This window comes from Sinocyclocheilus grahami, unplaced genomic scaffold (genome assembly GCF_001515645.1).
Source record: "Sinocyclocheilus grahami isolate Dianchi unplaced genomic scaffold, SAMN03320097.WGS_v1.1 scaffold571.1, whole genome shotgun sequence".
Taxonomy (NCBI): domain Eukaryota; kingdom Metazoa; phylum Chordata; class Actinopteri; order Cypriniformes; family Cyprinidae; genus Sinocyclocheilus; species Sinocyclocheilus grahami.
In genome coordinates this window covers 444,482-459,565 of record NW_015505750.1, presented here as the reverse complement: position 1 = coordinate 459,565, position 15,084 = coordinate 444,482, and the positions used below count along the sequence as shown (strand labels likewise).

General features: G+C 36.6%; 1 protein-coding gene and 1 long non-coding RNA gene across 2 annotated transcripts; both read left to right on the top strand.

Moving 5' to 3' along the window:
- Positions 1 to 572: 572 nt before the first annotated feature.
- On the top strand, positions 573 to 1,233 carry LOC107556531 (uncharacterized). The gene is made up of 4 exons (XR_001605288.1): positions 573 to 670; positions 751 to 821; positions 905 to 968; positions 1,057 to 1,233. It is a non-coding gene; the product is annotated as an uncharacterized lncRNA (long non-coding RNA).
- Positions 1,234 to 10,756: 9,523 nt separating this feature from the next.
- On the top strand, positions 10,757 to 13,078 carry LOC107556530 (G-protein coupled receptor 26-like). The gene is made up of 3 exons (XM_016239670.1): positions 10,757 to 11,750; positions 11,845 to 11,958; positions 12,637 to 13,078. The coding sequence occupies exons 1-3, from the start codon at positions 11,080 to 11,082 to the stop codon at positions 12,890 to 12,892; spliced, it is 1,041 nt and encodes a 346-aa protein (XP_016095156.1). The 5' UTR covers positions 10,757 to 11,079; the 3' UTR covers positions 12,893 to 13,078.
- Positions 13,079 to 15,084: the final 2,006 nt, after the last annotated feature.

Genomic DNA, 15,084 nt, shown 5'->3' with positions numbered 1-15,084 from the left:
TTGTAAATGGGCTTTGCGATAAAGAATTGAATTTATTACTTTTTGATATATTGAATGCTTTCTTATAATTCTATTAGTTTCATTGTTTGTTGGTTTATTTTATGCTATTCTAGAGCATTGTAAGTTTGTTATTGACTTTTTCAAATAACAGAGAACGTGTGTTATGCAATTTTTCATTTGATCTCCTGTAGAGACATACTACAATTCAGAGAGGTAAAGAATTACCTCAGCCCCAACAGTGCCAAAACTGTTGCAGCCTTTATCATTGCCCTTTCTGCCGGACATTTAAGCCAACCAGACTGGACAAATTAAAATTGCATCTGCAGAGCCATTCCAGCAAGGCAGTTGTCTATGATAGTATGGGTATCTTGAGTTGTTTTATTAATGTGTTGTAGTATAGTTAAGTACTTTACTAATGTAATGATTTATTTGTTGATGGTAAGGCAAATCATGTTTTGCTATAAATAAACTAATGTTTGCCTTCCAATTTAATGGATTGACAGTATCAGTTTGTTTCTTCTGGGATCCCTAAACAATGGCATTGCTATCTTTCATCTTTCAAACTCATTTTGCCACATTTTAATTATGATTTGACTTTTTCTTAAATTTTGCTGTTTTTTTTTAGTATGCTCTACACGTTGTGTTGGGAGCCCCCTTTGACTTTACATCTGTAAGTAATTAGGAGCACAAGCAATTGGATTTCATGCTGTTTTGATATTTATAAGATTTCTCTGTATTTCTGTCTTAAAGCATGACTTTCCAAAAATCAGGAGATGGTGGGCACTAATTCTTTTGGAGAACTTTGGAGTTGTCCCAGAAAGGTATTTCCTTATTTCCCTACAGTTCACACTACCTTGCACCCTATCCCAGACTAATAGAAAAAATCAACCAAAAAATGTTACAGGACAGAAAACCTCTAGAAGACACTAGAGCTACATGAAGAACAAGCTACACCCAGCAGCAGTGAGGTATTTGTCAGTAAATGTGTGTTGTTGCAAATGTGTAATTTATATGAAATAGTAACATTTTATTATTCTTTACCATTTTGTAATAAAGGAGCTCACAATAATCAAACACATGAAACTGGCTGTAAAATGGATACATGCCAATAGACATGTGTTCAGGGGCCCTGTGGAAGAGCCTCTTTTCCTCAGAATGGAAGAGGATGACAAGGAAAAGGCCCTCCAAAATCTCATCAAAGATGTGGAAGATTGCAGAGACCCATTCACATTGAATTTTTCATTCAGGGAAGACATGGAGATTTTTTTTAGTTGAATGGCATGAAAAAATGGGATTAAAATTGATCAAACATGACCTAAATATCTCATCATAACCTACAGTCAAAATTTTGTTACAGTTTACTAGATTGATCAAAATGAATATCAATTTAAAAAATAAAATTGTTTTTTAATATATTTTTTTAGTATTTTTTGTATTATTAAATATTGTAAATCCTAACAAAATTCTTGGGATAGCTCATATTACATCTAACAAAAGAAAATTGCACTACAAAACTGCGACAGATCCACCGTTAACCATATATGGTTCGCCTTACTTCCGGCCTGGATCGTGTGTCCTGAAACGTGTGAGGCTGCGGGTCTGCAGCTGGATATTATTGGTTTGTTTAGACCAAAGCCAAAAACGACCCTTATTTTCATGCAGAAAACATGCAGTTATAAATGTGAACTGCGCAGATTCACAAGAAGATAATGAATTATAAAACTCTAAAGATATAGCTTACACTAAGATATATTTGTGTTCATATATTCATATACTAAATGAACATAATTGTTTGATAATTGTTTAAATTAATATTAAAATAATATAATATAATATAAAAATGGTTACATTTGACTCCACCCCCCCATACCCCCACCCCCTTTCCCGTATTTCCAAGTAGGTATAACTGCAGACCGGATATCTCCGAAATGGGGCGTGAACTCCAAAAGTGGGCAGAACCTCCAAAATGGGGCGTGGTCTCCTCACGCAAAGACTTTCACCATTGGCTCTGGCTCCGGCCAATTGTTATTGACTTACATTTCAAAATAAAACTTTATAAATGTAACATTGTCTCTAGTTCATCTAAAATAAAATATGCTATATAAGTAAATATTCTCCGTGAGAGCAGAGCCCAAAGCTCGTGGCCAGTGGTGTTTGGACCGGAGTTTAAACCTCTGCTTCATGATGTAAACGGGAATCACCCACAAGCTCTCCCGCTCAGTGCAGGGGAAAGATTTCACTCTATCGCTTTTTTCTAAGCAACTGGGGCGTCCCGGGGCTCGAAATTCGCAGGTTAGGAGGGGGTAGAGACGCTGGGTGTAACTAAAAAGGTGCCATTGTCCGGTGAGGTCCGGTTGGGGAGTTACAAAACGATCTCATATCGCATAATCTTATTAACTGTTTATCTCCTGAACTGCAACTTTCTTTACCACGCTATTCAGCGCCAATCCCGCCATACAGTCAATCTCACTGGTTAAGGTTAGGGTCAGATGTGGGGTAGGTTTAGGGGTTAGCATTTTTTGTAGCATAGTGTAGGAAATCAACACTTTAATTGGCACAACCAATAAAATCTTTAGAATCTGCTGTGGGGCAGAGTTTGCACTGAAGTGGATTGGGGGGGAAAATTGCGCATGCGTGTCTGTGCCTGGCTGTCAATGGGAGGAAGCCACGCCCTATTTTGGAGCTCCCACCCCGTTTTGGAGTTCCCGCCCCCATTTGGAGATCTCCGGGCTACAGTTATACCCTTCTCCGTATTTTGGTACCCAAATGTTGACAGGTAAATATGACGTAAATATGATGATTTAACCCCCGATTTTCACTCGCCACAGTTTTGTGGAAATCGTGGGAAAATGCCCGAAATCATTCATTTGAGTGACAATCCCGTACTGTTATCAAAGACGGGATCTGAGAGAAGCGTAGATGCCCGTGTTATATTTGGCATGCTAAAGGCTGATTTATACTTCTGCGTCGGACCTACGCCGTAGGCTATGCGTCAGTTTTCATTTATACTTCTGCGTCGTTGTCCGCGTCAACGTGCAGTACACATGCAAACCGCTAGTCAGCAGTGTCCACGGGCATGTTGCTGGTGTAACCCGCAGTACCACGGCAAAAGCCGAAGAAGAAGCGGCTCGTCGGAGAAGCATTATAGCCGTGACGGCGGCAAATAAATATCAAATCATCATTTAAAACTACAAAAAGGAGATAACAACGGAATAGGAGATGATGGCATTCTTTCAATCTGCACAAGGATCAACATTGTTTGTTGCGGACAACTACTGGTGTATAATGCTATGTAGTATAATAAATGATAAGACACTTGTTCTTTGCTTTGTTTTATTTAATATAAGAAGGTGTAACATTAAAATATATTAAAGTGCACATAAACACACACAAAACTCAAGTACATATGGAGGGAGGGGTCAATCACAGCGCTTGCGGTCTGCATAGAATTGACGCGCTGTTAGATTTTTGGAGAGGTGCAAATGGGGTGCGTATGGGTGTGCGTCTTTGCGTAAGCTACGGTCTAGGTCCGACGCAGAAGTATAAATCAGCCTTAAAGGCAGAGTAAGTGATTTTTCATAAACACTTTAAAAACTGATTCGGGCCGAATCACAAAACAAACTTGACCCAGTGCATTGTGATTGGCCGAACACCGCAAGCACTCGTCGGAAATGTAACGGCCCCTTACCATAATCGCGAGCTTCATCTTTCAAAATAAATGTAAATACAGAGTCCGAAAGGGGAACAGAGTCTTGTGACAGACACAGTGATGAATATGTGTTTGCAGCACACAAGCCACGGTTAAGACAGCTGACTCCACTGTGATGTCTCTCTCTCTCTCGCTCGCTCGCTCTCTCGCTCTCTCGCGTACACACACACACACACACACAGACACACTATGCGCAAAACACTATTATTTTGTGTATTTGGTGTAACAGAATATGTTGACATGCTTTAATGTAAAAAAAAAACATTATTTTTCAAATACTGTACATTATTGTAGGTCCTCTATGCCCCGCCTCTCTCAAACGCTTAGTTTTCTACAAAGTCCCTCCTTCCGACAAGCGCAGTCTGCTCTGATTGGCCAGCTGACCCAGTGCATTGTGATTGGCCGAACACCGCAAGCACGCGAAATCGCATCATATGACCCCTTTAAGTAAAATCAAAGCAAATAATCACATAGAAAATCATTGGCTTAATTAATACCTCAAATTCAGGTTCATTCAATTGAATGAATGAATTATTTTCAATCAATTTTAATTTTACTAATTCATTAAATGGAAATAAAATCAAACATTTTTAGTTTCATGTAGGTACAATAAAAATGTACTTTAGTTAATGCATTAGTTATCAATATGCTCTATGATCAATATTTTACAGCATTTATTAACCTTTCTCAACATATGTTAGTTCACAGTGTGCTAACTAATGTTAACAGATAAACTTTTGATTTAAAAAAAGGTATTAGTTAATGTAGAAATTAACATTAAGGTGTATTAATGTTGCAGAAATATTGTTTATTTGTGATTCATGTTCACAGCACTCTTAAAAATAAGTTAAATAAAGTTCCAAAAGAGGAATTTTGCAGTGATACCATAGAAGATTCAATTTCGGTTGCCCAAAGAACCTTTAAGTGAACAGTTCTACAAAGAACCATATTTTCATAGTGTGAAGAACATTTTAATAACCTAAAGTACCTTTTCCCATGGATTCCATGGACGTTATAGGTTCTTAATGGAACCATTGATGCCAATTAAGACCTTTTATTTTTTAGAGTGTGAAACCTTAAAGTTTGACCAAATTCTGTAAAAACAATATCATTGACCTCAATATGGGGTCTTTGCAGCTTGAAAAAGGTCCATATGACATGTACTTTCCATGTTTTCTGAAAATTTACAATAACTTTTTGTGAAGAACATTTCAAATACTTTTTAATGAATCAATTGATGCAATACAGTCTGAATGATTCATTTAAAATTGGACTGAACTGGTTCTCAACTAAGATTATTAGTGAATAGCAACTTCGGCCTATACAGTACAATTTGCACATTTTGTTTCTAAAACCTGATCTGATATTTATGGTGCTTTTGTGTCTTTTTTATTTTGTTTTTGAAGCTTAAAAGCTGCAGTGCCTATTAAAGGGTTAGTGCACCCAGAAAATGAAAATCATTATCCCCTTATGTTGTTCCAAACCAGAACACAAAGAAGATATTTTGAAGACTGTTGGTAACCAAACAGTTTCAGCTCCCATGTTTCAGTATGGACAAGAAATACAATGTAAGTCAATGGGAACCAAAACGGTTTGTTTACCAACAATCTTCAAAATACATTCTAACTTCTTGATTCCAATACATCCTCTCTGTATGGTGCATTATTGTATGTGGACTGTAAGTATCGGAGACTATGGAGTACTGTGATAATCCTGTGGAGCCAGTACTGATTACAGAGGTGCTGTTTGCAATAAATTCAATACTGGGGGGCTTACACAATCCATTATAAACAATGCAAAATGAAGCTAAGTGGCTTGTAAAAACAAAAGGAGAGATGGTTTACAGGCTGGGTAAGAATGACTTAGTCACACGGATTGAATTAAGAGTCCAAGTAAATATAAATGAACTCGCTGTTGTAAACATATAGTTGTTAAAGTAACTGTAAGTGTAGGATTGCTGTAATTAAGCTAATAAAAAATGCTGGGGTTTCCATGTTTTATGGGGACATTACATAGACGTAATGGTTTTTATATACTTTCTATCCCCTTACACTACCTCTAAACCTTCACCTCACACAAAACTTTCTGCATTTTTAGATCTTCAAAAAACTTAATCCTGTTTGATTTATGAGCTTGTTTCCTCGTGGGGACCATAAAAAAAAAATCTCCTCACAAGGACAAAATGTACTGGTATTACTATACTTGTGGGGACATTTGGTATACATAATACATAATATAAAGAATACCAGGACCACACACACACACACACACAATTGGAAAGCCCATTAAATCAAAAGGGAAAACAAGCTCATTACAAAACTAAAATTCCAGTCATTTTAGTGTAACAAGTTGCCACACCCACACCCATCACTCACAGCAGTGAACTCCTTCAAACCCCAGAGTGTTTGAGAAGCTGGAAAATGAATGGGATTTTTGTGTAGGAGTAGCATATTTTACTTCAGGCTAGCCTGGCTCTGGGTCCACTTTCACTCCGTGTGATTAAATCTTATTTTGTGTTATTTCATCAACATTATTCTTGCGAACTTACCCTCAGAGGATCAGCCTCATCTTTCAGGCACAAACCATCTGGAGGTGTTTTCAGCCACCATAGTCACACAAGATGTTAATCAGCACCCACAACATTATGTAGCAAGCAAGATAAGAAATGCAAACAAAGCAGTTTTCCTGAGAAAAACATGTAGTACAACATATAGATGCTTACACTATCAGTTAGTGACAGAAGTTGTCTCTTGAATAATTTATGGAATGTTTTTATTGCCTCTTTCTTTACATTTTATGACCTGATATTTTTGTCTGAGTGTTGTGAGATATTGGGTTTGTTGTGATAATAGTGCTAGTGGTGTCTGTGGGAAAGATGCTCTTTAGAGTGTCCAATAAATATGACATGTGATGAACAATACAGGTGCAACCCTTTTATAGGAACAGAGGAAACTGTTTCCCATCCTTGCCTTAAACTTCCCCAAACTGGACAGGGAAAATTATGGAGTTAATGCATTTTAAACTAAAACATCCCATTAATATTTAATCTTTAAAAGACAATTACACATTGATATGATTGAGTAAACATGCCTACACACGTGACATCACACAGAAGAACAACTAGAACTGCATGCAATGAGCCCAGTTCTATACTCAGCTGAACTTTCAGTGACAGGAGTTTTAGTGAATTATTTACTAAAGCCTGCAGTGCAGAGGAAAAAGCATGTGCATTTAAGTGCTTTGTGTACCTATATTTTCAGATTTCAGTATTCGATAAGGAAAATCCAGTACATTTAAAATATACAGTATATACACTTTTAAAAATAACAGGTTCTTTATTGGCAGCAACCTTTGATTACACAATAGGCTATTTAAAGTGGCAAAGGGTTCTTCAGATTATTAAAATGATATTTACACTAAGGGAAAAAATGTGTAATTAAATGTATTTTTTGTTGAACCCAAAAAAGATTTTCTAAAAAACTTTATTTTTAAGAGTGTACAGTAGAATCATTCCACAGAGATTCAGTTTGTATTTGCAAATTCACATTACAATGCCCATTTCATTTACTATATTTATATATATTCAGGCCATTTACAACATTACTAAATGAACTAGTCCAATATCTTTTAATGTTCTTGGGGAAAAAACATTATGGCTGTTGATCATAACTGAAAGTGAATTCTTTTACATCTATACATAGATGAAAAGAGTTTGATCTTTTTCAAATGCTAGCCAGCCTGCTGTGCGTGTGCCTGTGGCGCAGGGAAGCTGAAGGGGGTGGATGGTCAACCTGTCTTATCCTATTAAAATAACTGAAGCAATAGCAGAACCACCAGTCTTCTCTTCCTCTTCTACTCTTGTTCTTATATGTGTTTTCATGTAAATTTACATTACTTGCTTTTAATATACAAAGAAAATGAAAGTCTGTTTACAGTAAATTCAAACATAATTATAGTATTCTTATCGTACCTTTGATAAATATGGGGTGTAATATTGGAAGTCATGGTTTACTTTGGTTAGATACAGCTTACAGTCTGTTGATTCTATGACATTTTATTAGGCCGCTTAATTTGAGAAAGACATAAATATAGCATCAGATGTGATCCTAGATCAGACCAAATGTAGGTTTATTACTGTTGTTGATGCAATAAATGACAATATGGTGTGTGTGTGTCATGTTTTCCTACATTACTATTCCCACAAGGATGGTAAAATCTGAAATCACTATTGTGGGAACCAACCAGCAGTTGTCATGGGGAAAATGGCTTGTTAGACATACTATATTTTTCTTAATGTAACTGCAGAAAGGTACGGTAAGGTAAATTCCCCACAATAATGTTTATTAAACAAAACTTTTGTGTGCAGAAAAAATGGCTAGAGGTGTCCATGTGGATGTGATTCCGTTTTCTGGCTCACAGTGTACAGTACAGTACACCTCCATATGCAAAATAAACAACCGCATCCTGACTTCTAGACATCCTGTTATGTAATCTCTCTCTCTTATTATATATATGAAAATAGAGAGGGAAAGAAAGGCCAAGGTATGCCCTGACTGTTGACATCTTAAGTGGCTCTGGCATCAGCACTTTATTGCGTAACGTCCTCCCAGGGTCTGAACATGTGAACACAAAAAGGTTTCCTTCTTTACCACAGGGCACTTCCTCTGCACTCTAAAGAGGTTTTCCATCAACATACTGTAAAATAACTATGATCAGAGCAAATAGCTAAATATATCACGAGAGCATTACACCTATTATCTCAGTGTCTGAACTTCTGAACATAGTGCTGTAATCTGTTTTATTTGTTTTTCCCCACCAATTTAATCACAACAGAGACATTTTTCAGTTGTATTCTGTGTCACAACATAATATAATATGCAGTATGATTACACCATGTTATGTTACCAAAGCTACGTTTAAATGACAGTTTTTCACTGTATATAGTAGGGGAATTTACCGTTAACCATTTAACAGGTTTTTACTGTAGCATTTTTACAGTCTTTTACCGTTAAATTCACGGTCATTTTTTACAGTGAGTCTTTAACCTGCACCGCACGGTCATCATCATCATCACCACCACCTGGCAATTCATCATCAGCACCACTAAGGTAATTTAACCAAACTGAGATTATAACTTTAGCTTTGGATGTATTTCGCAAAAGTCACTTGCAAACATAGCAGTTTTTGTTTATGTGATTTGTAGTTTAACTAAGTAGAGTCAGACACTGGTTTTCTCTCAGTATTCAATGAATACTGAGAGACATTTCTTTAAATCTTTAAATCTTCAATGGCCATTTTGCTACAAGAAAGAAAATCCTTCAGAGGAATCTTCACGGTCATTTTTTACAGTGAGTCTTTAACCTGCACCGCACGGTCATCATCATCATCACCACCACCTGGCTCTGAATACAGAGGACTCTTATTTGAAATCATCTTAAAACATAACAGAAGTTATGTTAACAGAAGAAGACAGACACTGAATGTATCTGATGTAAGGTAATTTAACCAAACTGAGATTATAACTTTAGTTTTGGATGTATTTCGCAAAAGTCACCTGCAAACATAGCAGTTTTTGTTTATGTGATTTGTAGTTTAACTAAGTAGAGTCAGACACTGGTTTTCTCTCAGTTTTCAATGAATACTGAGAGACATTTCTTTAAATCTTTAAATCTTCAATGGTCATTTTGCTACAAGAAAGAAAATCCTTCAGAGGAATATTTAGTCCCATTGTACACTATAGTACACACACCAGCAGCCGCAAAATACTACAATGGCAGATGTGTTTCAAAAAAAGTCCTTGATGATTAAAGAAGAAGGAGCGAAAAAACCTCAAAGATGGAAAAAGAAAGAGTCCAAAATAACTTTACAAGTTGCCATGGTGATGATGAAAAAATAGCCCTGGCTTTACCTGTTGAGGGCAGTCGTGTGTGTATTTGCATATGCGTATAAAATAAACAGGTGTTTCACATTTGTTCTCCCAGGAAAGAAAGAAATGCAAAAGGAAATGGAAAATGTTGTGTACATATATAAAAAAAGTCTTTACTGTACTATTTACTTGAGTCATGATGGTGTGATACAATATGCAATATAAAAATTACAGTAGGTCTATCTCTCAATCTTTGACTGATCAGTGGCTAATTTTAGCTGTTTATTTCCATTTTATTAGGTACCAGACTGTTAAAAGCAATAGTTAAAAATTAAAAAATGTACTCACTCTCTGGCCATCCAAGATGTAGATTATTTTGTTTCTTCTTCGGAACAGATTTAAAGAAATGTAGCATTACATCACTTGCTCACCAATGGATCCTCTGCAGTGAATGGGTGCCATCAGAATGAGAGTTCAAACAGCTGATAAAAACATCACAATAATCCACATGAATCAAATAGATCAACTAACATCTTGTGAAGTGAAAAGCTGTGTGTTTGTAATAAACAAATCCATTGTAAGACGTTTTTAATTTAAAACCGCTGCTTCCCATCTGAATGAGGAGAGAAATATGCACATATCAATCACTGTTTACAAGTGAAAACAGTTATAAACAAATAAATTGGTGACTTTTGATGTGAGAGGACAACAGGGGATGGACTTTATCAGTGGAGGAAGCATTATTATGGAATATATGGACTGGTATTTTGGCCAGAAGCGAAGGCAAAGTTAAACCACTTTAATGATGGATTTGTTTTTTACAGTTACATAGATTTTTGCTTCACAAGACGTTAACTGATGGGCTGGAGTCGTGCCCATTACTTGTGATGCTTTTACTCTCGCTATTGTGTATATAATCAAGCTTCTGTAAGCTCTGGGATATTCTTTTTATTTTATTTTTATTTTTGAAAGCCGTCACAGAGCCCAACTGTATAACATGAATTCGTTTACTTTTGAACAGAGTTTGCAACTTCCTTGGGCTTAAAATAACTCATATCTTCCATCGACAATCTCTCCCACTGGCCAAACTGCAATTTGTCAAGCAAACGTCACATGCAATAAACTGGCTGCACGTGAGCCGGGAGCGCTCAGAGAATTCTAATACGCATGAGCACGTACGCGCACCGACTGCGCTCTCTCTCTCTTCACCTTCTACTGTCGAACGTGTTGTATTACGGTGCCTAATTTAAAATCATACAAAGATTAAGATTTTAACTCCGTAGATGCGGACGACGGGATTCAGTTCAATTGAGGTGATGATAATCAAGTCCGTTAAAGGTCTTTTCAGCACACTGGACAGCACTCCTCGACAATGACCGATACTTAACGGCGTTCATTTTTACCAAAGCAGAATGGAAAGCAGCATTGGTGAGCCACCGAGGACCCAAAGAGAGATCACGGACAAAAACTCACAACAAAGCAGCTATTGACATTGGACAGGAACATGAACTTGTTGGATATATTTCTAGAGTCGCTCATCGTTGTGATTGCAGTTGTGTCACTCGTGGCGAACTTGCTAGTGTTACTATGTTTCACCTGCAGCGCACAAGTTCGTTCACAGGTGCCGGGGATCTTCATCATGAACCTCTCATTCTGCAACATCTTCATCGCTGTTCTCAACATGCCTTCTACCCTACTTGGGGTCGTAAAACACCAAAAGCCTTTTGGCGACCACTTTTGTTATACAGTGAGTTTTATGGATACTTTCCTGACTACCAACACAATGTTGAGCATGGCAGCTCTCAGCATTGACCGCTGGATAGCCGTGGTTTTCCCTTTGACTTATTCCAGCAAAATGAGACTCAAGAATGCCGCACTAATGGTCAGCTATGCTTGGCTTCACTCGCTCGCATTCTCGCTCACTAGTGTCCTGCTGTCCTGGGTCGACTACAGTCCCGCGTACGCGTCATGCACCTTGCACCTGAGAGAAGATGCTGAGAGCCGTGTTCACTTCATGGTGTTCACCGCGGTGTTCCACGCATGTACTTTCGCCCTCTCGCTTTTCATCCTTTGCTTTACCTACCTGAAAGTGCTACAAGTGGCGCGCTTCCATTGTAAGAGGATAGATGTTATAACGGTGCAGACGCTTTTACTACTTGTCGACATTCACCCAAGGTACATGTAAAACATTATGAAGTAAACATTACAGTATTTTACTTGACATATTATAAGCATGTGTATTCGTGACTTGTTCTTTGAAACTTTTTAGTGTGAAACAACGGTGCTTACTGGAGCAGAGGAAAAGGAGACAGAGGGCCACCAAGAAAATCGGCATATTCATCGGGTCGTTCGTCCTGTGCTTCGCCCCCTATGTCATAACACGGTATTACATTATTACAATTCATTTTAGTGGAATGGAGAGCATAAGATAATACAAGTAATAGAATAATAATGATAAATATTCGAAAAATTTTGCACATACTTTTGACATCTCGCTACCTGCGAGAACAGATATTACAATAATAAGTGTTTATGTCTACAGTAGTACAGTAGTCACATTTTTTTTACTTCAGTAAATATTTCTCTGAGAGATAATAATACATAATTATAAAACATTTTTACATATGACATGATTTAGTGTCTATGGAAACAGATATTATGGTAATTCAATCGCAGTAGTAAGTGTTTATATGTATAACAGTACAAGGTAGACTGGGGCTAGGTATATTTCTCAGAGTGGGTTATTTTTGAAAGCCAGTTTCTGTATATTTACATATATACCGTAAAGCAAGGAATACGATAAAGATATTGAACATTTACACTGTTACTGCCCTGTAAAATAATAATAATAATAATAATAATACAGTTTGTTGCAAGTAGGCCCGATTATGTAATTGAATTATTAAATAAACCTCTATATTAATTCGACTACTACACTGCGTGCCAGAAAACATTAATTTATAGTAATTTGTTTACAACATGGCCATGAATCGTCTATTTCTTAAATACAAATGCCATATTAAATGTTTCTATAATAATATAGATCATTCTTTTCTCCTAGAATGACTGAACTGTCTCCTTCAGTAAAAATCGACCATTATTGGGGGATCATGAGCAAGTGCTTAGTGTACAGCAAAGCTGCCTCTGACCCTTTCGTCTACTCCCTCTTACGGCAACAATATAAAAAGGCCCTTTTTGGAGTTTGCAACAGGATTTTGGGACGGAACACACTTTCTGGTCACAGCAGTCCCTCATGCATGGAAAATGAATGCTACTCACAAAGGGTTAACAAGCTGATGGAAGATAACTGTCACTAGAGCAGGTGAAAAAGGCTGACAACTGACACCTTCAGAAATATGTGCTCAGCAGTGGTTTGGTTAGTCAGTGGCTAAATGGCACACCAAACTGCCTATAATTTCTGAAATAATGGCTTACAGTGTGTCATTTCTCTCTGTTAAAACCTTATAAAGTTCAAAACGTTTGCCAATCACTGGATCACCATGAAGTTTTGCACACTCTGTTATAAATGTATGACTCTTTATTCACAACATAGTATTGTAATGTGTATTATAATGTACATTCTGAAATAAAATTATAGTAGAAGAGTAAGATTTGTATAGGTATTTATCATTGTAAAAAGTGATGACCTGCACAAAGAGCTATTTCTACCCGATTTAACCCATAACATTTAGTTTTGTTGAAAATGAATGGATTTAGGTTGATTCAGTGCTAAAGTGCCCTTTCGGTCCTATCTCAATATTTTTATTGAGGGGACACTTACACTAACCCTACCCCTAAAACCTACCCCTCAGAGAAAAGTTTCTGCATTTTTAGATTTTCATAAAACTTAATTCTGTATGATTTCTAAGCTGCCAAAAATGACTGATATTACTATCCTTGTGGGGACACTTGGTCCCCATAATGTAAGGAATAACAGGACCACACACACACACACACACACACGCACAAGCACACACAGGTTTGTTTTTATGGTTTATGGGGACTCTCCATAGGCGTAATGGTTTTTATACTGTACAAACCGTATTTTCTATTGCCTTACACCAACCCTACCCCTAAACCTACCCCTCACAGGAAACATTCTGCATTTTTAGATTTTCAAAAAAACTCATTCTGAATTATTTATTAGCCTTTTGAATTACGGGGACACTGAAAATGTCCTCATAAATCACCTTCTCGTTGTAATACCTATGTCATACCCATGTTATTATACAAATTTGTGTCCTCATAAACCACATAAACATACACACACATACACATCAAACAAACAAACAAACCATAATAGTACATTAAATAGCATGAAGACAAACCTACATCTCCCATGTAATTAAATAATTAAATATTCAGAACTTTATTCTGCCTAGTGCAGCCTTTGGCTGGGCCGCAAGGTCATTAAAACTTAAAGCCACTCCAGTGTTGTCTTGGTAAGGTGTTGTAATGCTGAAAGGTGAAATTTAGCCCTAGTTTAAAAATTATGTTTCTGTTTGATTCAGTATTATCTTCATCTGTTGACCTCATCAAACTGTAGTCAAGTACAGTCAGCTTGAGTCATTCTTAAAATTTAATTCAACACATTAAGTTAATAGTTTTTACAGTGTATGTTTGGAATTCCATAAAGATGAAATCATAAAAAATGTGCAGGTGTATAAATAGTACATTCCCAGACATACTACATCCACAATGCAGGCATTGTTCTTTGACCCCTGTGCTCTTTGAGCTATAACATATGTACTAACAACAAACAATAAAATATGTTCAAATGAAAACAAAAGTAACAACTTTTGTTCTCCAATTCTACTACTTTTTTTCTTTTTGCTTTATAACAGCTCCAAAGAATAATGATCGGATTCTTACGCAAATAACTTACATGCTTTTTTTGCATATTATATTGTGTTACAGTTTTTTCCAATTGCTAACATCTCTTTGTCCAATCTGTAGTCACATTTTCAAAACTCTACACACAATTAGCACAACATCTGTCTGTTGTGACCATACCGTTAACACAATTCATGTTGTTTTCACACAATATTCAGTCAATTAACACGTTTCTAAAATGCTAATGTTCTTTTCACACAAGCTTACCCCATACCGAAATCATGGATCTTTCTTATCTTTTTTTACAAATGCTTAAACACAGCATGACAGAAATGAAGACCTAATGTTCCAAACTTTAAATATAGTGTAAAGCCTCTACTTTTGCAACAACAGCAGCTCAAAAGTATTGAAAAAAATCTCTCTATATAAAATATTGTAACAACTGATAAGCATTTTTTTTAAGTAACAGATCACTGAAATATTTATAAATAGCTGATTCCAGTCTCAGTTGTAGGAACAATCAGGTGTTGATGCTCTTTCTATCACATCAACATACAGTAGAGTAAAAAAGACCTCTTTGGGTCTTGTGGATACAGTTTTGTGGATGCAGAACAACAGAAAATATCAGGGAGAAAAAATAATGCCTGGGAGAGTAGTTGGATCAGAAAAATGGAGA

Coding starts and splice junctions, on each gene's coding strand:
- LOC107556530 (XM_016239670.1), top strand. CDS start 11,080: ATGAACTTGTTGGATATATTTCTAGAGTCGCTCATCGTTGTGATTGCA. Junction 11,751..11,844: donor CTTGTCGACATTCACCCAAG/GTACATGTAAAA, acceptor GAAACTTTTTAG/TGTGAAACAACGGTGCTTAC. Junction 11,959..12,636: donor GCCCCCTATGTCATAACACG/GTATTACATTAT, acceptor CTTTTCTCCTAG/AATGACTGAACTGTCTCCTT.